Below are 26,417 nucleotides of genomic sequence, written 5' to 3' on the forward strand. Positions count from 1 at the left end.
CGCTTAAAAGTATATAAATAATAATTGTTACTTAATGAGGCACATCTGTTATCAAGCTTGTGAGAGGATACGAAAAAACATCTGAACTGTATTGTACTGTTAGCATGGAGCATATTCTGCATTATCACATTTAAACCTTTAATGTTTCCCTGCTGAAACCTTCACAAGCTTTTACTTTGAGTTGTCTGGAAAAGGACATGTTATTCACCAGATATAATATATGATCATCTTGAAGAACTAGGGTTTTCTTTGCTCTTGACTGTAAGCTCTTCGAAGTTAAATAGTTGATTCCTAATACAAAAAGGCATACACTAACTTATACCGTTCCCTGAACATGACACAATGTTCTCTCCATCTCAATCTGGAAATATTGTGCAATATGAACACTTGAACAATGAAAATATGCATAAAGTAGTGACTTAAGCTTCAAATAAAAAAAGATATTTTCCAAAATATTTTTATCTCGTTTGTCTTCTTTCTTTTCTTCACCTTTTCAAATACATCATGCTTCATTTTGGTGGTTAAAAAGGCTTTAAGATTTATTCTGGCAGTGATTCTAAGCTATCTTACATCACTAAACTTTGGAAATTTCAAAAACATACACAAGTAAAGAAGAAAATAGAAATGAAATGAGATTCTAAATCTGATTTCCAGATTCAAAAACAGATCAAAAAGCGTACGCATGTTCAGTTTTAGTTTTTTGCTATTAGTTCTTAAAACTTCTGAAATTATACTGAGAATTGTTTTAGATTGTGGATATGTTGTTGTATGGCATAGCGGTGGATATGTGGAATATAAAAGTGAATTATTATATATATACATAGTTCCATCTCATACCCCTTTTACAATCAGAAATTTACTTGCAAATAATTAAAAGACATACACATTAGGACTCAGAAGCAAGCAAAATGTTTATCTTCATCATGAAGTTTGCACATGCTGTTTAAGAACAGAACCAAGTCTGTTTTTCCATGCTATGTAGCTGGAGGGATCCAATACACGCCATTTCCGCTCAAGTTTCTTCAATCGCTTAGATCACATTAGCCCAAATCAAACCAAAAAGAGCTACATTAATGACTGTTTCTACTGACTGTCTAAAACTACATCATTGATAAATAAGTCTCTAAGTGCTTCCACAGAGCATGTGACCTGCTGCTCATGGAATTTCACAGAGCACAGAGTGAGAGAATAATTTTGTCACTATTAGATTTGATTGAAAGGAAGGTATATGCATATATTCATTCCTCATTGTTCAGAACATGGGATGATTATATGCAGCCCCAAGGCCTATTTAAAACATTTGTTTTGTTACCATTAGTACTTTTTCCTAGCGTGGTTTTAGATGCACCAAACAAATCAAGACCATTGCACAGATGAGGAAGAACTCTTGGCAAGTCATATTCAATGATCTTGACCAAGCTCAGACCTTACTGTTGCACACTATCAATGCTAGCAGCATTTTACCTGTACCACATACTGCTATCTTGAAATAATCATTTACATCCTGCTAGCTTAAACAAAAGGCAATTAAAAACAACCTTAAGCTTATTTCATCAAATGATTTTATACTGGCATAATGCTGCAAAGCACTACATATTTTTATGACAGGTACTTTCTTGGTATTAGGAATTGTTCCTTCTCCCTTAAATCTCCAATTACATACAAAACCTTACAAAACATAAATTAGTCAATTAATAACCTACCTCAGGTATCCTTCTGTTATTGACACTTTTCATCATGTGTTACTACAGAATCTTGTTGTCCATCTTGTAGCATAGAACTTACTTTTCAATAATAATTTTTGTGATAAATGGCTGGCACAATAGAAGCACTATTTCATTGATCACCATGGCATGACATATAAAGGATCATAGGATTCTCAGTTGAACAGATTTTCCTCTCCTTACTGAAGAAACATGTTGTCATTCAATAGTTATGATGAATAAAAAGCTAACTCGAAAAAATGCCACCATTCTTCCAGGCTTTGTGACTTTCTTTAGAATCAGAATTGCTAATAGTCCAAAATCTGAAGAAAACCTTGTATTCATCTCAGAATGTACATGCACTTTGGTCTGGATTCTAAGTTATAATGGAGTACTTCGGACCTCTATCTGGAAATTATTTGCCTGAAGGATGGAAGGTGAATAGCTCTTTTAGTTAAAGCTAAAATTAGAGAAGGAATAAGGGTGCATATATATTTATTGTAGTCATCCAGCAAAAATATAAGGCAAGTAAACTCAGGAAGAAAAACTATAAATTCTCAAAACTTTTTTTAAATCTTTGTCAGTGTATACTATCAACTGAAGCTGAAAGGATTTGCTTACTTAGAAATCTGACTAACCACAAAGCAATAAAGTTATGGTCTGATTCATAAACATAAAAAAATAATCCTGCAGAGATTTATAGTTAATACAACTACTCAACGTAGCTAGCAACACTTTCTATGGTGGGTATTACAACCGATCTTTCAGAACAGTAATGGCCTCTTAGCATTTCAGATTGCACGGAAGAGTACTCCCCCCATGTGTTATTGCACCACTCATGAAAACCTTTCTTTTTTAATGCCTCAGGAAAGTAAGACTGAGTAAGTTCACTAACAGTTGTTTGTTAGAACATCCAAAAGCTTAATGCAGCAGGCTCTACTCAAGTTACGGCTGGCATAGACGTGCACTCTCAACCCTTAGCTAAGGCAAAAGGTCATTCATTTTTCTTTAGTCTTTTGTCTAAGTGATATCAATGCAGGAAACTTTATTCTGAGACAGGAACTGAGCCCTGGATGACACATGTTAGCAGTGTGCATATATTCTCTCCTTTCCATGAAGAGAAAACAAGATGGAAAGCTACATAATATAAAGTATACTTGCTAATAGTCCATAAACCGGGTGGTTCTTAAAAACATTCACTGTGATGTCAAAATATTTACTACAGTTCTATTTGCTTTCACAACTACTAATAATGACATTTTCTAGGTATGTTTGGTATAAAACCTCACTGACATGTTTATGTGTTTGTTTTCTGGTTTTTCTTTTTGCCTTTTTTTTCCAAATCATTTAATTATAAACGAATTTCAAATCCAATAGTTTCCCTTTGGTTAAAAAAAAATATCAGAAGGACAAAGTATGCTCTGCTTCATCCTATGGATATCTGATTATTGCATTGAAAATTGTGAAACTAGAGAAAAGAATTACTAAAATGTCCAGAGTCAAGTCTATGAAGGCAACAACAACAAAAAAAGAAAAACAAACAAACAAAAAAAACAAAACAAAAAAAAACCCCACCCAAAAAAAACCCAAACAAACAAACAAAAAAATCTGTATTATAACTACCATCCAGTTATATGTTTAAAAATTGGCTGGGGACTTTGATAAAACAAAACAGATCTCTTTCTTTTTTATATTAGTTCCACAGTCTCATTTTCATGGCTTTAGTTACATCTTTTTTGGGCTGTCACTTTAACAGTTCATTACCACAGGTATAACTGAGCCAGGAAATGGAATTTAGGATTTTTTTTATTTTTTTTCCCCCAGATAATTAATGTTTGCATTCTCAAATGTTTACATTACTTCAAAGCATAATGATTCTTGTGCAAGAAATGCTAAAAACAAATATTTGGGATGACGGCTCTATGTTGCAGGCATTGACTGTAGCTCACAAGTTGGTATTTTATACTTTTAAGTTTTACAATCAGTTGAAGCCAACGCAGAGTGCCAGCTGCTCCGTAAAGGGGTGGAACTGTTTTCCCCATGACCTCCAGAAATATGTTCCTAAACCCTCCTCCATACTGGCATTAAAACCTCACACAGCAAGCCAAATCAGAAAATTGATCTGGCAGAAACCTAACCCCCAAAAAACAAGATGAGATGCGGCTTTCAGTATCAAGGTATCGATTTGGTTCACTGCATGGCAGTACAAGTGCTGGTGCCAGAACAAGAGAGACAGGAATGTCAGTTTGAGGAAGGGATGCGATGGGGGGTGCGGGGAACAGCAATTATGGAACTGCTGCATTACATTCTGAACAGATTTTGCTTCTGTTCACATTTCTCTCTTTAGACAAACATTTTTGAAGATGGACAAAACAGACTGATATTTGTTGGTGAAAAGTCTCAGTTTGGATTAATTTTCATTTCTGTTAAATTACTTTCTGGGAATGTAGAGAAGCATTAAGCTCTACCTTTACAGAAACGGTTTTGAAAGCATCTCAGACATTTGAAGCACATAATTGTCAGTAAAAGAAAAAAATATATTAACCAGAAACCTAAGCAAAATTTTTAGACATATATACAAATTTAACAATTGAAGACCAACTGGCACTTAATTTTACTAATCTGGTTCTTGTATCCCAAGACTAAACAGCATCATTAACCTTGTCTTTATTCCTTTAGCTATTCTGATAGTTGATATCAGAAGTTATTCAATAGAAAGCTAACTGCAGATTTTTTTTCCACTGGAAACACACATCTGATATTCCAGAACACAGAAAATAAAACATGAAAACCAAATATCTTCTAATGATATACATATTCTTATACTACTGTGCAGATAATGTGTAAAGGTTATTTTAATATGGCTGTGTTGCTCAACCCATTCTGACTCCTGAGCCACTGTTTGGTGAACTGTTATTGGTTAAAAAAACCCCTATAAATCTGTATTAAAAGAAGCCATGTCATTGTGAAATATCTTATAATCCAATTTACTTTATGGTAAACTCTGGTTGTAAGACTGACTTCATTCAACCCCTGAAGGATTAGTTTAACTGGATTTCATTGTGAGGTTCAACTGTATAAACAAGACCCACACAGCGGTTCCAGTAGTTTTTTGAAACCACACAAGAGGGAGATGGTTCTATAATCTAAAAATCATGCAATAACTTCTAAATGGTCAATACCCAAAAACCAGGTTATTTCTTAAGAAAAAATTAAACTGGACAGGGATGCAGACAGTAAATTCATGGTCTCTGCTGCTTAACTTGCAATATGACATAGTCTCTAGAATAGGCTTTTTCAGACTGGCTTTGGAAGGGATGGTGAAACATGGGAAATACCTCATTTATTGGAAATACAAAAAAATGGCTGGTCAGAAAGGGTGGCTTTACTTTTGAGGCTACAAAAGTACTCCAAGCCTAAGCTAATTCCTATAGCAATCATTTTGTAACATCCTCAGTCAAACACTAGAAAGCAGAGGGAAGAAGGTCAAAAGTGGGCAGAGAAGTGGTGATGGAAATAAGATTTTAATTGCTCACATAATCCTTCATTAAAAACAGCCATTCTTTATATTAAACATATTATGAAAAGGTAGCCTGTCTCAGTCTGGCCACACATCTGGGTAACATCTTCAACACGATTCTGCAAGACAGTACTTACCACACTTGCCTCAACTCATCCTTGGCTAACAAACATCTGACCTCCGCTGCTGTATAACAGTGATGAACTCTTTTTGAAAGAGAGTTGTGTTCTCCCAAGGGATCTGGCTAATGCGCAGGAACTGACACCTGAAAATAATGTTTCCTTCAAAAACAGCTATCAACACAGCATAGTCATAGTGGCAAAGCTGAGGAGCAAATGACAAGCAAGCTCCCACGAGCAAGGTCTCTTTGCAAGAGGTTTCTCCTCTTTCATACTTCCTTTCTCCCACAGCAAAGACCAGCAATATTGCACTAAGACATGGTGGAATACCACCATTTTGGGAGGTGTAGCATCTGATAGTCTTAACATAAAATCTGGACTCTGTTGAGACACAGAGCTTATGAGGGTACATTCACTTTAGCTTTTTAGCTCAGATAATGAGCATGCTTTTGAGGTTAATCTCCCACCTCCCAGTTTAGCATGCTTTGGTTCAAATCATGAGTAGAACATAGGGCTCACAAACTAGATTCACTTTAGATAAAAACTAAGCCAGGAGAACATGCTTAGACATATCCAATTCATTTCAGCTGCTAATGGACACTCAGCCCACGGTCCAGAATAGAGCTATTCTAAAGTAAATTTCCTGGCAGGCGAGCTGGGTCCTCAGCACCAAATACACACAAGTTCTCTCCCAGCTCTGTCCCTCCTTCTCTCCCACTGTGACACATTGTTTGCTAACGCAGGCAAAACTGAAATATCAATACTCAGATTTTTTTCCTCAGTTGGTTTCAAATTTTACCCAAATGTTCAAATTATAGGTCGCACACATTTCACATTATGTATCGTAGTCCTCAGCGTAACAGCAGAGGTATAAACACATTGCACAACCCAAAATTCAAGCTTTAAAATAAAAATAATAATCTAAAAAAATCAAGAATTATAAAGCATAGTAACTAAATAATGAATCACAGTCCATATTCTGCATGTGGCATCCATAACTCAGCTGTGATATATTGCTTTCAGAAATTTATTGTATGCTCTTTCTGATGTTTGTAGCTGTCCTACCTATCACAGCAAAGAGTGAAGATGTACTTTCCATGGGACTCTTCCTCCCTAATGATTTGTTTTTCAACTTGGTGGCAACTACGCACATACAGATTCTGTTTCCCTTCAGAGATAGGAGGGTTTTTTTCCCTCCCTTTTAAGATCTTCCCACAGACTAAGCTTTTATAACACTAGTCTGAATCCTATACTGTTATTTTCCCTGTCCCAGCCTGAATCACTCCCATTCATCTTGTCACAGTTTCTTAGTTTTCTCATGTCTGCCTTTTGCTACAGAGCCACTTAGTTGTACAGTCCTGTGTAGAGAAAGCAAAAGCAATGACTCAGTTTTGCAATGCTTTTCCTCTCCCTAGCATTACCCTTATTAAGGATACATGATACATGTTTGCGACTGTGTACATGCACACGTATTTGTGTGTATTTCTGCACATGGGTATTAAAGTGAACTAAGAAATAATTCAAAACCAGATCAAAATCCTCTATTTAAATTATATTTTAATAATACAGAATTACAAAATAATTAATTTAGCATTAGCAGAATACTGTTGTCTGCTTTTTGTAAATGTTTTTCAAAATCCTGAGCAAGTCAAGCATTCTTTTACTTCCAGTTATTCAGTTCTTTATGTAGTTTCATAAATAACACTTTCCAAAGTATAATACGTACAACTCATACAGTAAAGTCCACAAGTCTAAAAACTTACATTCTAAAAAGTACTGAAATACTCTTCAGGAGAAGTGGGACCACCAGTGATTTCTACCTGGAGTCAGAACATATTTTTTCAGATTCCTTCCTCCCTTCCTATAGAAGGAGGGCAGGGGACAGGATGAAAAGACAAGGTGAAAGAGCTGCAAACTATCAGAGCTTAGGGAACTTAAAACTGAGGAATCAAATACATAGCTTCATCAGTAATTTTTGCTCTTGCACCTTATGAGGTGCATCTTATGAAATCTTACAAGGCTCTGAGGAGTGTCAACTACTTTCCTTCAGAAGCATATGCCTGGAAAGGACTACCTGGACACTAAACTGATCCTCCACAGTCTCCGGCAATTAAGATATACTTCTTAAGTCCAGACTTTTCTGCCAGAACATTAACTTTGGGTCTAATACAAGTTCTCCAAATCTACAAGTCACATAAAATATCCCAGAATCATTACAACAAAATATTAAGTATATAGTAAAAAAAAAAAGCCCTCAAACCCCACATAAATATGCTCCTGGTCCAAGTATCTTAGCAGTATCAAGGGTACTGCCGATGTCCTTGTTCTCTACCACAGCAGGAAATTTGTTAATAAAAGTGTCCTGATGTATGTAGAAATCAGAAACAGATGGGCTGACCACCTCACTTCAAACTACCAACTGGTTTTCCTGTGTATTTGCCAATTTTCTTTAAAGATACTCTACTAATCTTACACATCGATGTCAAATTAAACCAATTGAGGATTTGGGATAGCACGAGTACAGGGAACATGTTCTCCCTGGAAGTCTAAGCACTTCTATTTTGCCAATTCCCTTCTCTGTACTTCTTGAAGAGAAAGCTTATTTTTTATCCTGCTAAATTACCCGAATTATTTCTGTGGCACTTGAACTGCCCACCACTCTTAAGGCAAAACCGACAGACCCTACACAACCAGCAGGACTAAGAGATGCAGAAGAGCAGACAGCTTCTCTTGGTAACTTGTGAGTGCTTCATAGATACAACCACCTTGCACAACGATGAACCTACCCTGCTAAACTCAGATCAGCAGTTTTCCCTTTCAGTAACCAGGGTAGCTCAACCTTGCATTTTAACCTCCATGTAAAGTCTTTTGAGCAACACCCACGTAAATCTACATTCATATTTTGACCTCTTATGCACTTGCAAATGGAAGGGGAAGGGACCGCATTTTTCCCAACCTGCCTGATAATATTTTGGCTCCTTTTAAAGTTAAATATATTTTACTTCTTCAGTTTATTAGTTACAGCTAACTAGTATATACCATTTTTACATGGCTACACTGCACAATAAACTAAAAAAAAAAAATATGCAGCTGCCTCAAAAGGCCAAGCATTATATAAATTAATTATTTTCCTGATTTTTTTGTGAAATTAGGATTGCTAAAAGCATTCCATGTACTATCATAATTACCAGTAATAACATACAAACTAATGCATTCCTGCAATTTTCAGTCCATTACTTGTGGATTTGTCATTTGCTATTTTTATCTCACAAAAAGAAGTTAAACATTTTTATACTTAAAGCAAGAATTTATCAATACAAACACAGCAATTACTGAACTTCTTATAAGCCAGATGTAAAGAATGGTATTTCTATTAAGTGAGGTCTCAAAGATACCTGGTGACCTTCATCATTCACAGTGCCTACTATGCATGACACCACCTGGAAGAGAAATTTTGTCTTTCACTGCCTACTTTTATAAAGCCTACAATGCTGTGTCTACAAAATACCCGAATAAGCAAACAGAAACTACTAATACTCCTCAAAATCTAAACAACTCTTACTTCTTACTGAGCAGTCTAAAAGCCACGCAAATTGCAACAGACCATTTATTACATTTTGGGGAACAAAACCTTTTTTCTGTTCACGTAAGTGGTGAGTAAACATAGCATGTATTCCTAACTACAAGGGTTACTCAGATCATAAAGAGTGTGTCAGGCAGCATTAGTGACACAAAGTTTTATGCCACCTCGCTGACATCCACAGAAACCTCAACAGTGCTCCTATTCCAGCCAATACAACTGAATAAGCTTAAGAGAAGGTATCAGGTTTAGTACTGCAAAAGGACCACCAAGATTTCTTTGAATAAGCAAGAGAACATTGGAAAGAAACAGGCTCATACTTGAGCCTTGTCTCATTTTAAAAAGAATAACAACCAAAACCCCAAAACCCACACAACACAGTGCAGTATTCTCAGACCACTGTCGACTCAAAGAAGCACTTCTAAATAAATTAGAACAACCTATACTTTTTCCTCAATATAGTCACTGACTCTGTAGTTGCTAGCTTTTAGTATATTAGAAAACCCCAAACTTTCGTAAGTGCATAAATTTGCTTATTTCTTTTGACAATCTAGATACTGATACAGCAGAAGTTGTAAAGCCCTAGTTTTTGCAGACCTGACCTAAACAACTACACAGGGAAAATCACTAGGGTGATGAAAATCAGGGATGGTTATTTAGTTCTAACGCCTGAGAGCTATTCACTTATTAACAGATCATAGCCAACAAAAGGCACAATCCTTTGTTGTAAAGGCAAACAAGTTAATTTCTCTGAAAGTTTAAAAACATTTAAACCTCTCCCCCCACTAAAAAACTTTCTAATGCACAGGACTTATCTCGAACTTCCTCATTAGCTCTGCTGATTGAAAGAAATGCATGATGAATACTTTTGCATATATAAGGCCAAAACCACAGATGTAGGTAGGATTGTTTCTGCCAGTAACAATGAGGGTTCCAAAGCCAGAATGCTAACAATTCTTCCAGTATTCAAAGGCTCTTCTGGAAATAAAGACTACTGCCCTCCAAGTACTTCGGAGTCACATAATCAAGAGACTTACAAGAATTTTTACTGTCAGATCATTAATATGACAGAGTTTTTATAAGAAATAAAGTACAAGCCTCTTCAGTTGAGAATTAGCTATTGTCCTCTTTAAGTACAGCTAAATGAGAAAGTAGACAGATAAGGTCAGGCAGGTTCCAAGCGAATCCAATAAACCAATAACAATAAACTGAAACAGAAAACTCATCTCAGTGAAGAGATCACAGAGGAAGGGGGAGCTGGGAAGGGTAATACCTATCCAGTGAGCCAGAGAAAGGATCTTCCCTTTTTTCTCAACACCTGGAAAACAGATTATAATACTGTTTCCCACAGCATTCTCCTGTAGAAAATGGCTGTTCATGGCTTGGATGGGTGTACTCTTCACTGGGTAAAAACTGGCCAGATGCATGGGCCCAAAGAGTAATGGTGAATGGAGTTAAACCCAGTTGGCAGCCGGCCACAAGTGGTATTTTGCACAACTCAGTATTGGGGCCAGTTCTCTTTAACATCTTTAAGAACAATCTGGACAAAGTGATCGAGTGCACTCTCAGTAAGTTTGCAGACAACAAGTTGGGTGGGAGTGTTGATCTGGTTGAGGGTAGGAAGGGCCAAGGCCAATTGTATGAGGTTCAACAAGGCAAAGTGACATGGCTTGCGCTTGGGTCACAACAACCCTATGCAATGCTACAGGCTTGGGGAAGAGTGACTGGAAAGCTGCCAAGTGGGAAAGAACCTGGGGGTGGTGGTCAACAGCAGCTGAATATGAGCCAACAGTGTATCCAGGTGGCCAAGAAGGCCAACAGCATCCTGGCTTGCACCAGAAATAGTGTGGCCAGCAGGGCCAGGGCAGTGATCATCCCCCTGTACTCAGCACTGGTGAGGCTGCACCTCGAATCCTGTGTTCAGTTCTGGGCCCCTCAGTGCAAGAGAAACATTGAGGTGCTGGAGCAGGCCCAGAGAAGAGCAACGAAGCTGGTGAAGGGTCTGGAGCACAAGACTTATGAGGAGCAGCTGAGGGAACTGGGGTTGTTTAGTCTGGAGAAAAGGAGGTTTGGGGGAGACCTTATCGCTTTCTATAACTACCTTCAAGGAGGTTGTAGAGAGGTGGGTGTCAGTCTCTTCTCCCAAGTAACAGGAAATTGCCTCAAGTTGCACTGGCAAGATTTAGACTGAATATTAGAAATATTTCTTCACTGAAAGGGTTGTCAGACATTGGAAGAGGCTGCCCGGGGAAGTGGTGAGTCATCATCCCTGGCGGTATTTACAAGACACATAGATGTGGTGCTTAGGGACACGGGTGAAGGACGCACTTGGCAGTGTTAGGTTTACAGTTGGGCTTGACAATCTTAAAGATTCAAACTAAATCATTTTATGATTCTACGTTTTCTGGTCTGATTCAAGTTGCAGACAAGTATAAGCCAGCCACAAATCAGAGAAGATTTTAAGGGAGGTGGGGAAGAATTAATTTGTTACCTACTTAAACGAATACCAAAACAATCAAGCTAAATAACATGATGAAGAAATACTGTACCAGATAACTGTTCTGTATTTATCTTGGCACAATACTAATAAAATGATTTTCCATCTACATTCAAATTCTCTTGTTTACATACCTGGAATTTATGTAGCATTTTTGTAAGCATCAAATAACTGCATTCTGTGCAGCTACATCTGTCAAGCAAGATTCCACTAAAAAGAGGCAATTTATTTAAGGACTTCGTTAGCCAAACTCCCTTCACCCAGGCTGTCCCTCAAAATAACCCATCATGTGCACATGTATTCCTAACACAGATGAACTATTTTTAGCGTATTTAAGTATTTTTAGTATTTTTGGGGTATTTAAGTGTACAGTACTTTGTTACTGAAACGAGAGTATTCTGAATACAAACTTTTCTTCATATTAATTTTTCCCTGAAACTATCTTTCAATTGTTTTTAAGAGCCAAACCAGAAGTTATCATGAAAAAAATACTGAAAATGTTATATTTAAAAGAATTTTAAACATGACTTCATAAAAATATATGTGAAAAAATGATTTTTAATTTGGCACATTATGTTACAATGAATGGGTCAGAATTATCTGTATAAACAATAGAATGTTATAGGAGAAGCTGAGTGTGTCTTCATAATGCAATAACACCACAAAGCAAAGATGAAAACAATCCAGGTGATCTACTGCAAGAAAGAAAGCCTTTGCAGAAACAAACAAACAGAAGTCTACCTGTTGGAGGTCCAATGTAATGGTCACATAATGATATTCAATTCCATTCTGGATACTAGGGCTTTGCCACCATGTGTTCTTGCCATCAATTGCATTTGTTATCGGATGTCGTTCTGTTGAAACAGCAGAAATGCATTAATATATTTCAAAATTACAAGCAGATTTAGATGGTTTTAGATCTAAAATCTAGAATACAATTACAGAACTAATGAGGCACCATTTTAAAATAAACCCCAGGAAATTAATTTTTATTTTAACCTTGGGGCACAATCATGCTTACTACTAATACTAACGTTATACTAATCTAACGTTAGTTGTTTGATTTTGGTTAGGATCACAGGAAGGTGATTTAGAATATCTAAATGCAGTTGGAGGCTCTCCTGATTGTACAGCAAATGCAGGCATCTAAATCAAGTGAACACTTCCTGAAGCCTTAAGTTTCAAGTATGGTAAAGTCATTAAATGTTGCAACAGAAACAACAAATCAGGAACCTGAGACATGGTGTACAAGGAAAGCAGAGATAAAGTAATACTGGTACTTGCATTTCTAAGACATTCCTAAGGACACATGGAAATAATTCAGGAAATAATTCAGAAATCACTACAGAGGAAATGATTCAGAAATCATTACAGACTATATTTCTCAACTGGAAAATTGTCTGACTCACATACATGCATATAAAGGAGGTTTGCTTGGTTAAAATCTGTATCTAAGTCCAAGATGCATTACTTTTTATGTCTACATTTACTTTGTTGCAGTGTCCCAGATTAATTTCGAATAATAGGATAAGAATTTATTTACAGAATTTAATTCTTCCTAGATTTCAAGATCTCCTAAATTATTGAAATTTGCTTACACAGTAGTTTAATGTTATTTAGACGAAGAAAAATTGCACTCAGCATTTCCAGGATACTTTTTGGGGTCAATATGTGTTTCTCTCCTGTACAATATGAAGAATAACATAACCTCAATTTTAAAAGGTACAAGGATCTATATTTTGAACTCCTTCATTGCCTAAAGCAAGTCTGTACATTATGGAGAAAATAACCCAAAGGTAATTCAAATACCATAGGTTTCTTCTATGCAAGTTCTGTCTGCAAGAACATAACAAAATAGGAAGAATCCAACCCCTCTCCTTAAGGATGGCTTTCTAAACTGACAGAGTTTCTTGATATAAAACTAGAATAACCTTCATTACTAGCTAGTCCTAGAACTGCAAATAGTTAATTTATGAACTGATTAATTTACTTGTTATTTTAATTGTTACTTAAATCCACCAGCCAGATTGACAGTCTTTGTGTCTCTGGGGTTTTTTGCTACATCAACCACCTGTGGAGGACAGGATTCCCAGCTCATTAAGGAAAGCCAGAATGTCTGAACATATTTAAACATACAATTAAAGTGCTTTGTGGGACTGAGGGAAGGCATAAGCCCTCAAAATTGAAAATGCCAAAAAAATCATTTAAATATTATTCAGTGACATTAGTGGGCACCATCATTGCTACAAGTGATGTTATTAGTAGATTTATTTTTAGAAAATATAAAGCAAAACACACCCATGTTTTAAATGTTATCAGTTCCCACAGCTCTGGTCATTTTCACAAACCTTGGCTTTAAACAAGTGCTAGAAAAAATCACCTGTAAATCAAACTGAGAGCTCCTCAGTGATTGTGACAGAAGCTGTCTAATTGGAAATTTTGATGTAAATCTCTTCAGGTGAAATTGATATAAAGGTAAATCATGAGAAGGAGGGTTGGGAGATGACTAAACAATTAATTGTAATCACCATTATGAAAGCTTAATCATAATTAATTTGAAAACACTAATTAATTGCTGGCATGTTTTGCCTATTTAAAAGGGAAGGGAAAAATAATGTAATATTTGTGGAAAAGAACTGGATTGCAAATGCAGTTAAGGACCAATCTCCCTGATGGATGGCAACAGGGAAACCTTACAGAGTGAGCCCATCAAACTGTGCTCTTTAATTTGGGCTCACATGTGATTAACCGGGGAATTTGTGTTCATTTTCTACTACAGTAATTAAGGGGAGGCACTCCAGACTTGCACATTCCAGGGGGACCATTTAAAGTCTGGTTATATTACATGGTTCTCCTATTAATGAACCATCTCTGTTTAAATAAGGGACTTCGTTCTGCCAAATGAACATTTAAAAACTTTAAAATGAGATGTGGTTGGCAACAAAAGACCAGACATTATGAAGCTGGGCAGATTCGAGTTTTTAAGAGCGTTGGACTGAGGGAAAATACAGGTATAAATCATTCAGATGGGTTTTATACAGATATATACATACGTATACAAGTCTGTGTATACACACATACATTAGTGTACAGTATCTGTTATCACAGGCAGGACATGGGAACGAAGAAATCCAGCTCTCGTTTAGGTTTGGGGTTTGAATTAAACAAATTTGATATAAAAAATAACTTGTATGATGTGCATGCGTCTCTAAACGTCTGTCTATAAATAAGGGAAAGAATCTATTGTAGAGTGTTTCTGCCAGTCAGAATCATCCCAAAAACTGAGCAAAAAATCTCCTCTGAGTGGGACACACTACTACAGTATAACATATTTTAAGGCTTATATTGCTACAAAATTGTATGACCTTTCCTCAGAAGATGGCATTTACTACAACTAAAGACAACTTTGAAACTTTGAAAACTATCTTGGGGAAAAAAAAAAAAAAGGTTGAAATTGTGTTCAGACAAATGAAGTAGTCTATACTGATGCAATTATAATTAGCTTCACAAATACAACATGGGGAGGAAACGGATAGGTAACCATTTAGGAGGAAAGCATCTGAGGATTATAAAAGACTACTAACTATATATCTCTCAGTAGTGTCACATCATTAAAAAGTGGAAATATTTAAGAAAAACGTAAACAGGAATATACTCTGTCCATTCTGTTCATCCAAACCTGGATCTCTATGCAGTCCTGGTAAGAGTCCAGGTGAATTTTAATAAAGATGAAAACATCTAGAGAGAATTCAGAAAACTGCAATTTGCAGAGTTAAGAGTTCCAGAAAATGCAACCTATTAGAGGAATGAATGGGCTTGCAGCCCAGAAAGCCAGCTGTATCCCGGACTGCTTCAAAAGGAGCATTTCCAGCAGGTCAAGGGAGGTGATTCTCCCCCTCTAGTCCACTCTCATGAGACCCCACCTGCAGTACTGAGTTCAGTTCTGAAGCCCTCACCATAAGAAAGTCATGGATATGTTGGAATAAGTTCATAGGAGGGCCACAAAAATGATCAGAGGGCTGGAGCACCTCTCCTGTAAAGACAGGCTGAAAGAGTTGGGCTTGTTCAGCCTGGAGAAGAGAAAGGCTCAGGAGAAACCTGTCCTGGTTTCAGCTGTAGCAGTTATTTTTCTCCTTCCTAGTAGTTGGTGCAGTGCTGTGTTTTTGACTTTAGTCTGAGAACAGTGCTGATAACACTGATGTTTTAGTTGTTGCTAAGTAGCACTTATTCTGATCAAAGACTTCTCAGTCTCATGCTCTGCCAGTGAGGAGGGGCATAAGAAGCCGGAAGGAAGCAGAGACAGGACACCTGACCCAAACTAGCCATAGGGGTATTCCATACCACAGCATGTCACGCCCAGTATATAAACTGGGGGGAGTTACCTGGAAGGCCCAGATCGCTGCTTGGGTCAGGCTGGGTATCGGTCGGTGGGTTGTGAGCAATTGTATTTTGCACCACTTGTGTTTATTGGGTTTTTTGCTTTCCTTTCCCCTTCTAATTTTATATTCTCTCCCCTTGTTATTTCCCTTATCATTATTATTATTGGTGGTACTAGTAGTAGTTTTGTGTGGTACCTTAGTTATTGGACTGTTCCTGTCTCAACCCGTGGGACCTATATTTGTAGGAGGTAAAGGTGACAGGATCTGCACGATGGGCTTGAGCAACACTCTGAATGCAAGCTACGAGGCCCTGATACCGAACAAGCCTTGGGCTGATGGGCCAGGATGTTGAGAGACAGATAAGCCAGGATGTTGGGAAACAGGAAAAGCATGGCATTCCCGGGCATGTTGAGTAGGTACCGAATGAGGGAACAAAAGGGGCTTGATTGTAATAAAGTTTGTCTCAGTATCCTCACCCACCTGAGTCCACGCTTTCAATATGCCACAAATGGCACCCAAACGTCGGGCTTAACAACTAGCTGTTGATCCAGTGGTGTAGCTCAGCCGAACTATGGGACTAAACGCTGAAAAAAAGCGTATCCAGCGTGCTCAATTACCTATTGCAGGACGAGAGTAAGCGGCTGAGAACTATGGGGACTGCTTTAACAAAAGAGCAAAGAAGTGTTTTACAAGTCTTTACTAATATTCTTAAGAAGTATGGGAAGAAAATTGATCAGGAAGAATTGAAACGTGTTCTTCTAGGGGCATCAAAAGCTGACCCATTTATTAATTCCACTAATATTTATACCCTGGAGATTTGGGACAAAATCGGTGTTTATCTGTGGGACCGTGCCACAAAAAATGATAAGGTTGCCGCCGCTTTACTGACCCCTTGGTGAACTATTTTTGACACTTTAAAAGCTCATGTCGGCTCACAATCAACGGAAGTAGAAGCGGCACTTTTGGCTCCTCCTTCGCCCCCCTCTTTGGCAGACTCTGCCGTAAGACCAAAAACTCAGCCTGTTGCTGCTGCTCCTGCGGTTCTGCCTCCTGATAATTCCTATGATAACCCAGATGACTCTTCTGACCCAGGGATTATTGATCCGGAAAAGCAGCCTGATTTATATCCCCCAGACCCTCATGATAAATGGGCAGCTGTAAAGGAAGCAGCGAGACGAGCGGGGGATGCGGATGTACTGCGTGCTTTCCCTGTGATGTATATGCCTGATCAAGATCCGTGATGGAAAGGTCTCTCGTATGCTCTTATCAAAGATATCAGACGAACAGTGATGAACCATGGACTTGGGGCTCCGTATACAACTCATTTGATACAGTCTCTCTGTGATACTCATGTATTTACCCCAAATGATTTTAAAACGTTGTTTTGTTTGATAATGACGGACATGCAATGCACTATGTGGAAGAGGATAGAAACTATTCGATCGCTGCCAAAGAGAAGTAACTACTTGGTTGGAGAAGAAAGAGTTAAAGAAGAAGCAACGTATACTGTGTGATTAAGCAGAGCAACCTACCTAGACAGGAGCTGGAAAACAGAAAGATAAGGAACTGGTTATTTTGGGACTGTTTGTGAAATGACGAAGAATGTTGAAAAAACAAAACTGTAAACCAGGAACTAAACATGATGTGATAAAGTAGCTTGGTATAAGAGTTAGAGCAATATGCTAAAGATAGCTTTTGCTAGAATGGTATAAAAGCTAGAGCAATAGGCAATAAAGTGATTCACTGCATGAAAAAAAGAAAAAAAAAAAAAGTAAAAACTGATAATGGACCTGGATATATAGCCAAAACTACCTTAGTACTTTTCCAACAACAGATATCCCACACTCTCCCACAGGCCAAAATGTACAAAACAAAAAAGGGGGAGTGGGGGATACACACCCTATGAATGTTCTTAAGTTTTTGAACCTCAAGAAATTGATTTATTAGGTTCTGTTAAAATGGATGAATATTTGTATTTTAATTATACAGGTCAGAATCAATTATTAATTCAAATTGTTAACTCTTCTTTGTCTGTCTATCGAAATGCTTCTATATGGTGTAATCATACGACTGTTAACATTTCTCGCTCCTCTCATAGTCCTATATCGCTTCCTCGAGGCATCTTTCTAATCTGTGGAGATCAAGCATGGGCTGGCATCCCTTCTCAGCTATGAGGAGGCCCTTGTAGTTTAGGCAGATTAACAATGTTAACCCCAAATATTTCTATGATACTGAATTATACTAGATTCCACCATCTCCACAGGTTAAAAAGATCTGCTCATGCTTTTACTCCTGACTGCAAACACACGGCTACATTTTGAAGTCCTACAGAGATAATCTCAGAATACTTTTTTGCACCAGGAGTAGCCGCTGTACAAGCTCTTGCAACTCTAAACAAATTAGGCTGTTGGCTTGCAAAGCAAACAAATGCCACATCTTATGCTCTTTCCAGTCTCCTCCTTGATATAGATTCTGTAAGACATGCAACCTTACAAAATCGGGCTGCCATAGATTTTCTTCTCCTTGCCCATGGTCATGGGTGTGAGGACTTTGAAGGTCTATGTTGCATGAACCTTTCAGACCACTCTGAATCGGTTCACAAAAGTATACAAACTCTTAAAGAACTTACAAGAAAACTTCAGGTTGAGGATGACTGGAACCCTTTTTCAGGTTTATTTGCTGGAATAAGAGCATGGGTAAAAAAATTGATTGTATTAGGAGCTCTTGTTTTGTTAGGGTTTATTAGCTTGTTAATTTGTATTCCTTGTTTAATGAAACTTATGCAATCTCTTATTGATTGAGCCCTCAAACAGGGATTGATAGTAGATGTACAAAACAAAAAAGGGGGAGATGTGGGAGGTAAAGGCGACAGGATCTGCATGATGGGCTTGAGCAACACTCTGAATGCAAGCTACGAGGCCCTGATACCAAACAAGTCTTGGGCTGATGGGCCAGGATGTTGAGAGACAGATAAGCCAGGATGTTGAAAGACAGATAAGCCAGGATGTTGAGAAACAGGAAAAGTGTGGTATGCCCAGGCATGTTGAGTAGGTACCGAACGAGGGAATAACAGGGGCTTGATTGTAATAAAGTTTGTCTCAGTATCCTCACTGACCTGAGTCCGTGCTTTCAATACGCCACACATATTCTTTCAATTCTCTTCCCCATCCCTCAGAATGGGGGAAAGGTGGCGGCAGGGGGAAGGGATGGGGTGAGAGAATGGCTGCGTGGTGCTGAGTTACTGGCTGGGCTTCAACCATGACAGGACCTTAGAGCAGATTCCAGTACCTAAAGGGAACCTACAAGAAAGCTGAGAGGGACTTTTTACAAAGACATGAGGTAATGGTTTAAACTGAAAGAGGCTAGAACTAGATCAGATATTGGAAGAAATTCCTTACTATGTGGGTGGCAAGGCACTGGCACAGGTTGCCCAGAGAAGCTGTGGCTGCCCCATCCCTGGAAGTGTTCAAGGCCAGGTTGGACGGGGCTTGGAGCAACCTGGTCTAGTGGAATGTGTCCCTGCCCATGATAGGGTGGTTGGAATTAGATGATCTTTAAGGTCCTTTACAACCCAAACCATACTGTGATTCTATGAAAAAAGACAGTTTAGAGTAGAAACTAGATAAAGCAATACCATCAATCCTCAATTAAGTAAAACATTTTTCTAAAGAAAATGGGAATAATTTATTCCTTGCATTGACTGAAGTTAGGAAAAAGGTTACATGAATTTTTGCAAGGAAGATGCAGATTAGCTATTAGAAAAAGACACTGTAATAAGAAAAACAACCCTAGGAAAGGTGACCCTGGAATTTAGTCTAGAACCGGCAGACAGATTTTTTTTTCCTTGTTTTCAGCACATGCTTAAATGTGCTTTATCAAGAGGTGTAAATATATCTGAGGTAGGTTTTAGAGGGAAACAACTGGAAAAAAAGAAAAATTGTCTCCATGCTTCTGTGACTCTGCTTCTTCCAACATTTTATCTATTCCATTAAAAGCTGCCTTAAGTATCTCTAAATCCTCTACCATCTGCCACTATACTCTCAAAAATATAACAGTTAATGCTGTCCATGTCTTTCACTGCAAGTTCACATAAAATTAAACTTATAATACTTGACTAAGAAATATTTTTAATTCTAGTCTTCCCAGCTATAATAGCTAGAAGCTATTTATTATCTCTGAAGCAGATGATAAAACATTTATACTTGAAAACTGTTTTTGCTTCTGGGTAGTATGGGAAAATCACTGTTGGGAGGGAAACTTAGAGAAAACTGGGGTCTAACAGAAGCTGTAGAAACCTTTTCAGGGTAAAATACAGTTGCCACTTTTACTTGGTATGCATAGAATCTACTCCACCATGGTTCCCTAGGCAACACAACCTGCTACCTTAGAAGACCAATGGAGGGTGGAGCAGAGTGGAGACACCACGGCCAGGCTCTGTTGTACTCCCTGCAGGATTGGGAACTTGATGGTACCATACAGCTGATAAGCCACATAGCAGCTGTCAAATGGAAAATATAAGAGAAGATGTCTATTGCTGAGTGAACAACCGTGGTGAAACCACTTTCCTTAGGTGAACCATGCTATTACAATACTAATGCACACCTCCATCCCAAAGTTACCCACCTCCAAGGTACGACCGCCCCTCACCAAGCATGTGCTATCGGCTGTATCTTTAAATGAGAAGCAAGAGAATTTTACACCAATCAATAAAAGAATGTATGACTACAGTCCCTCAAGCTCCACTTGAGAGTAAACAAAAGTCTAAAAGTGAATGAGAGGAGGCAAGAGACAGGGAAGACTCCATCGTAACTTCTGGGATCAGGCTGAACCTGTCTTCTCCCCCATAGTGATGCCTATTGGGTAAGAACTTTATTTTATGCGCACTAAAAAACTAACTCACGCTAGCTATTATATAGCGATTATAGTTTGGTTGTATATCACTTCAAGCTTGTTTTTGCAGACAGTCCCTATCACCAGCAATCATGAACCTTAATTTGTCACAATTTTATATTAATAAAGAGCGTTATTCACTAAACTGTGTTAGTCCTTTGTGGGCACTAGCAGTTGCCGGCAGCACGTAACACATTCAAACAAAGTGGGAAGACCCACTGAAGGGTCCCCCTAATGCTTTTGGTGAATGTTTCCCTGAACAAGTCAGTCAAATTGCTCTCCGATCCAACAGGACTGTTTAGTGAAGGGTCCCTATAATGGGATGCTGACAGACTGATCAGGCACAAAGGGTCTTGGCTTTCCTGGGGCACTGATGGACAGATCAAATACTAGAGGTTGAGAAAATCTCCCCCCCTTTCACATGACATTAAATTGGCATACTTGGCAGGATTGCCATGGATAAACTGCTGCAAAAACATAAATGTGCCACTTCCCACGCTGGGAAGGAATGGGCTCAACAGTTTTGGAAAGATGAAGAGAAAGTGGTTGAATGTATTAAACAATGTCAGGGTGAGCAGAAAGTTAAAGGGGGAAAAGGTAAAGGTCATTTGTGCAGTCTTAGGAGCCTGTTTAACTTGTGCACGGAAAGAAGCTAGAGATGCCCCTGCTTCCAAACAGATTTCTGATGAAGAATATGCTGCTTTGCAATCGGAGAATGAGATGTTAAAGTCATCATTAGCCTTTGAGAAGGAGGAAGGAGAGAAACTTGTGACGGAGAATAACACCTGTCTTAAAGACAGGCAGTCTTTAAGAAAGCAGTATTAGCAAAGATCAATTTTAATTTGAAAAACTAAGCAATTAAACTAAGCAGTGCTCCATTATCTTCTGTTCTTTTTGCTGGCTCAGTGGAACTGAATTAACACCAAACAAAGAAGAAAAATATCCCAGAACACAATAAAACAAAACTGGAGTTGGCCCTAAACTGGAATTTCAGATGTTGCTTAGACTTGGCAAAATGTTAAAATTCTACATGTAGGTATGCAGGTAAAAATCGTCTGTGTTTTTTCATGGTATATATCAAGTGAATTCAACAACAGCTGTAAATACTTAATTTTCCTAAATCTGAATTTAGGTGCTCCACTTTGAATGAGAAAGTTCAGTTTGAGGGGTATACATAACAAATATAGATTTCAAACTACCAACGGAAGAGACGGATAACCTATTTTAAAGAGACAGTAATTTCATAGTAATCAGGCTCATGACCTACAGTTTCGATTACTGAGTATGTACAACCTTTGGAACAAAATTTTTTTAACGGAACAAAATTACAATGGCACACTTACGTTGTGGAACCCTGCTCCTTTGATCACAAATCCGGCACTGAGGGTGCCTTGCAGGCTGTCCAGGTACATGTTCAACAAGTTTGCAATACATTTCACGACCCTTTTCTCCACAGGTAGCATTGGTTGTGATGAGAGCATTAGTAGCCAGATTCAGCACTGCAGGAAACAACCCTGCAAACAAAATAAAATAAAATCATAAACAAGGCCAAAGCAAGGTGAATTTCACAAGACAATCATAAATTAACATAACACCTGTTACGTCATTAAAGCAAAAGGCTTAGTTTTCAATAACTAGGGAAGTAATGAAGCACAGAAGAGCACCAATGACTTTGGTTTTGAATCCAGAATTCAGACATCAGAATAAAGCTATTATACTCATGGTTTCCTCAACATTCCCTTTTAAAATTCAATTTGGCACATTCTGGTTACATCTTGAACAAAAGCAGGATGCCAAAGGACAAGTTAAAGTATGGAAACATACAAAGCATCATAAAATATTTTTTTTTTATAATAAAACCTTGTGTTTCTACCCAATTGGGCATTGAAGCATTTTATGCAAAATACCTATGAAAACTCTTAATTACTCTTCTTTTCCGCTTACATCTCTATGTGAAAGCTTTTCCTTCACAGATTGCATCACTTGTGTTACACTATATTACTATTCTGCTTAGAACCTCATAGTCACCCTTGCCATCAGAGGAACTGAGTAATTCATGCAGCGACATGAACAACATCTGCTATGTGTGGTTTGCCTGTTCACAAGAGGCAGATAACATATACAACATTATATTTTTTATGGTATTACTGTTATTTTTTTCAGGTGCACATGCTGAGTGATGCATTATAATTCTCATTCAGCATGGCACTTAAGCACGTCTGAGTGCTCTGCTGAACTGAGTTCTATGTAGCAGTAAGCTATAACGATTTTAAACCCCGTGAAGAACAATCATTAAGGTGGGTTACTCTCCTTCCCACTAAATACTGATCAAAACCTTTGAGCTGTGATAAAATTGATCCATGGAGACAAACTGATGTGATGTGTTTGAATGTATACATTAGCCTCACATTAAATCAATCCATTTTGCATCTTCAAAAGTGTAGTTTGCCATGGCAAGTTAAATGAAAACAACAACAAAAAAATCTGAGGTATGTTTTGAGGTCATCTTCAAATTTATTTGATGACAATTTCCACTGGCCCCAAATCCACTCTTCTGCAATTCATTCAGCTTCTAACCCTATTGTACTATTACAACTTTAAAATAAGGCTTTAATCAAAACTGAATTTGAAATTATTGTATACTGATAAAGCTCCCCTTTATAATGACATTCCTTTTCATCCTCCATAGATGGACAGCCCTATTGAACTGACTCCTTTCAGTCCTTTAACTCCAGTCTTCTGCTTGCCTCTGCAATTAACCTGTATACCATTTAATTGCCAAGCTTAGCTGGTCATGGTACAGTTGTCCTCTGACATTGTGAGTTAGTGACTCTCACGCTCACTTTAAAACCATGTTAAACACACTGCTTGAGGAAGGGAACCAATTCATTACCCTCCTGTCTGATTTGTCCTGTCAATAGTTGAGATTTTATTGATCATGTTGCTCGCTTCTTCTGTACAGATTACAGCCCATTTTCATCACATTTTAAAATCTATACAGTTGTTCTCGTATTTTTATTCAGTGCATTCAGTGATATTTGCTGCCTTCTGCAATGGGGGCACATGGTAAAAATCTGTGTAAGCATTAGCAGAATAGATGAATTAATAGCTGTGGAACTTCCTATGTTGACTTACAGCCTCATTATTCTCTTTTTAGGCTGTACAAAGTTAATAGTGTAAATGCCAGTAATCATTTAGTCTTAACAGAGAGCCTGCCATTTGGTTTGGCATTAAGTATTTTATTCCCTCAAAAGTGAACCTCATAAAAAGGACAAAATTATCCTATATGTAAGGAACTGCAACACATGGCATCAGGAAAAGAAGTCCTTCAAAAGACAGTGGAACAGCTGAAAAGAGCAGCAAAAAAGCCTACAGATTTGCACAGCTACAAACATATTACATGTTAAACGTCAATACACAAATTATACTATTGTTCTAAGTTTTAACTCAAATTTTAAAATTAAGAGACGTAAGTAAATTAAGAGTACTTATGGAACTCATCAATTAGAACATAATTTCACCTTCAGGTAATCTCTTTCATGTACAGAACAGCTTAGGGCAAAACTACGAAAACAGCCTTGCCCATAATCAGTACAAACACAGGCACCAGAAGAAGTATTGGGTGTTTCACTGAAGAGACCAGAACCTCACAGAGAAGTGCATCATGCTGCATTCCCACAGGCTCACAGGATTGATCTGACAGGCAGAGACAAAAGATGCACAAACTGCTCCGGCACTGCACTCCGTACTTCATGTTTGGTATTGATGAATTCCCCAGCCCTAGAATTTTTACAAGTTAAAAATAACAATTAACTGCTACATATTTGAACTTTTTCTTGAATAATTTCTGCTTGCAAAGAGGAGGGAATTGGGCTCAATAGTCCTTATGGGTCACTTCCAACTTGAGATACTCCATGGTTCTATGATACTGCTTTTTACCGATTAAAATAAGGGTCTGCTTTTAAAGAACATTTGATGTGCAAACCCAGTGGAACAGAGGAAGCAATACTATTCATATTGCTTCCTAGCAATTAATATATACAATACTTTTACAACATAGGTACGAGATTCTAGCAATGCAGAAGATGAAGCCACTGTCTCAAATCCTTTTTGAATATGAAATAAAAATGTGAATGTTCATGATGCTAGTATACACTGTTTACCCTTTCTGAGATTCACATCTATGCAATTATAAATCCCCAGGAAAAGGGCAAGAATACTCCAGACACCACAGTTCATTTTTTAGAGAATTTTGCCTTATTTTTCATGATGATACTAATACAGATTTTAAAATTGGTGTACCAGTTTTGTGCCTCTTAAAATTCAATTTCTCACTAAATTATAAAGTTTATTTGGTTATTAATCCCACCTTGAATTCTACAGGCATCCTCCCATCAAATACTTCCAAAACCATGTTCTGCTATAATTGCAGAGAGTTCTTCTTTCTTTATTGCCAAATACCTTTAGTAATCATTTGCTCCAGCACAAAGACTAGGTAAAATGACTCTGAGTCAGAAACACATTATCGCTATTTTGTGTAGTTCAAGTGCAAGCAGAGAAATTCTACTCCCTTCAACTGCCAGCTACATCAATCTTTTCCCTCCTTTGTGTCACTGGCAAAAAACAGATTAGCTTTCATTTCTACCTGTAAAAAACACAAAAATTCTAGTAATTGCATGGAAGAAACAGGTAGAAAAGATTGACTTGTAATTAGGTGGTGGTTTTAGCAGCCCGGCTTCAATTTCTGGTTTTCAACAGACTTCTGTTGCATGAAGAGAAAAACACAGCCTCAGATTCTCATCTATGAAAAGGGCATGGTCATCTTTCTGCTTTCCAATTTGTTTTTTAAGCATAGAACATATTCTGTGGAGCTTTTAGAGCATGGAAGCCTGATAAAGAGTTTGTTTAGTGTTGACAGGTGATTAAACTATGAAGGAAAGTAACACAGAAACTACTCAAATTCTTTAAAGCGGTTTACCATATAAGGGTAACCAAGCAAGCTGCTAAACTCGCTACAGAATTAGCGATGATAAGTTTAGTACATATTGTCAACAGAAACAGTCTTAAAAAAGCCCTGGTAAAATGAAAAGCAGCATATCAGCAGGAACAGCTGATTTTTGCCTACAAACTCTGATGTACTCAAGTTTTACACTGTTCTAATCAAGTAGGGTGTGCTAACTACTTTATTAGGTTTTTAAACAGTTCCTGGATCAAAGCAGGTCTGAATATCTATCTTAAAGACAAAAACAGTGGATGCCTGGGATCAGTGTTTTTTTACGAAGGCCTCAAAAGTCATCCCTTATCAATACTAAAGTTCTCTGTAGATGGTGGCAAGCGTATAGGTGTGATTCACTGAGTTCAACATATTTAGATTAACAGATTTTGACAGGATTCTGCAAAGGCCGTTAAAGAAACGCAGCTATCATGCCACATGAGGGAATGACCTTTCATGAAATAACAAAAAAAAAAAGGAAAAGAGGAAAATTGAGAGTAATACTGAAGAACCACAGCAATCTTTGCTGAATTCTGTTTTGTTCAACAGTTACATACGTAACTTAGAAAATAGGATAAAAAGTAAGGTGACAGTTTGTTGGTCATAGAAACTACTTAGGATAATCAAAATAAGGACAGACTGTGAAGAGTGGTAGAAAAATTTCACAGTATAGTGTGTCTAGGCAGTAAAATGGCAGATGAAATCAAGGAATGGAGCTAATACACAGGGGGAAAAT

The 26,417-nt window shown here is 37.7% G+C and overlaps 1 protein-coding gene across 1 annotated transcript in view; it reads right to left on the reverse strand.

Annotated features, from left to right (window-relative positions):
* The window catches only part of LAMA2 (laminin subunit alpha 2), a 369,886-nt gene that overhangs the window by 257,688 nt on the left and 85,781 nt on the right, over positions 1-26,417 (reverse strand). The window contains 2 exon segments of the mRNA XM_030489189.1: positions 12,161-12,273; positions 22,032-22,202. Of these exon segments, the coding sequence (XP_030345049.1) occupies positions 12,161-12,273; positions 22,032-22,202 (284 nt within the window).

This window comes from Strigops habroptila, chromosome 6 (assembly GCF_004027225.2).
Source record: "Strigops habroptila isolate Jane chromosome 6, bStrHab1.2.pri, whole genome shotgun sequence".
Taxonomy (NCBI): domain Eukaryota; kingdom Metazoa; phylum Chordata; class Aves; order Psittaciformes; family Psittacidae; genus Strigops; species Strigops habroptila.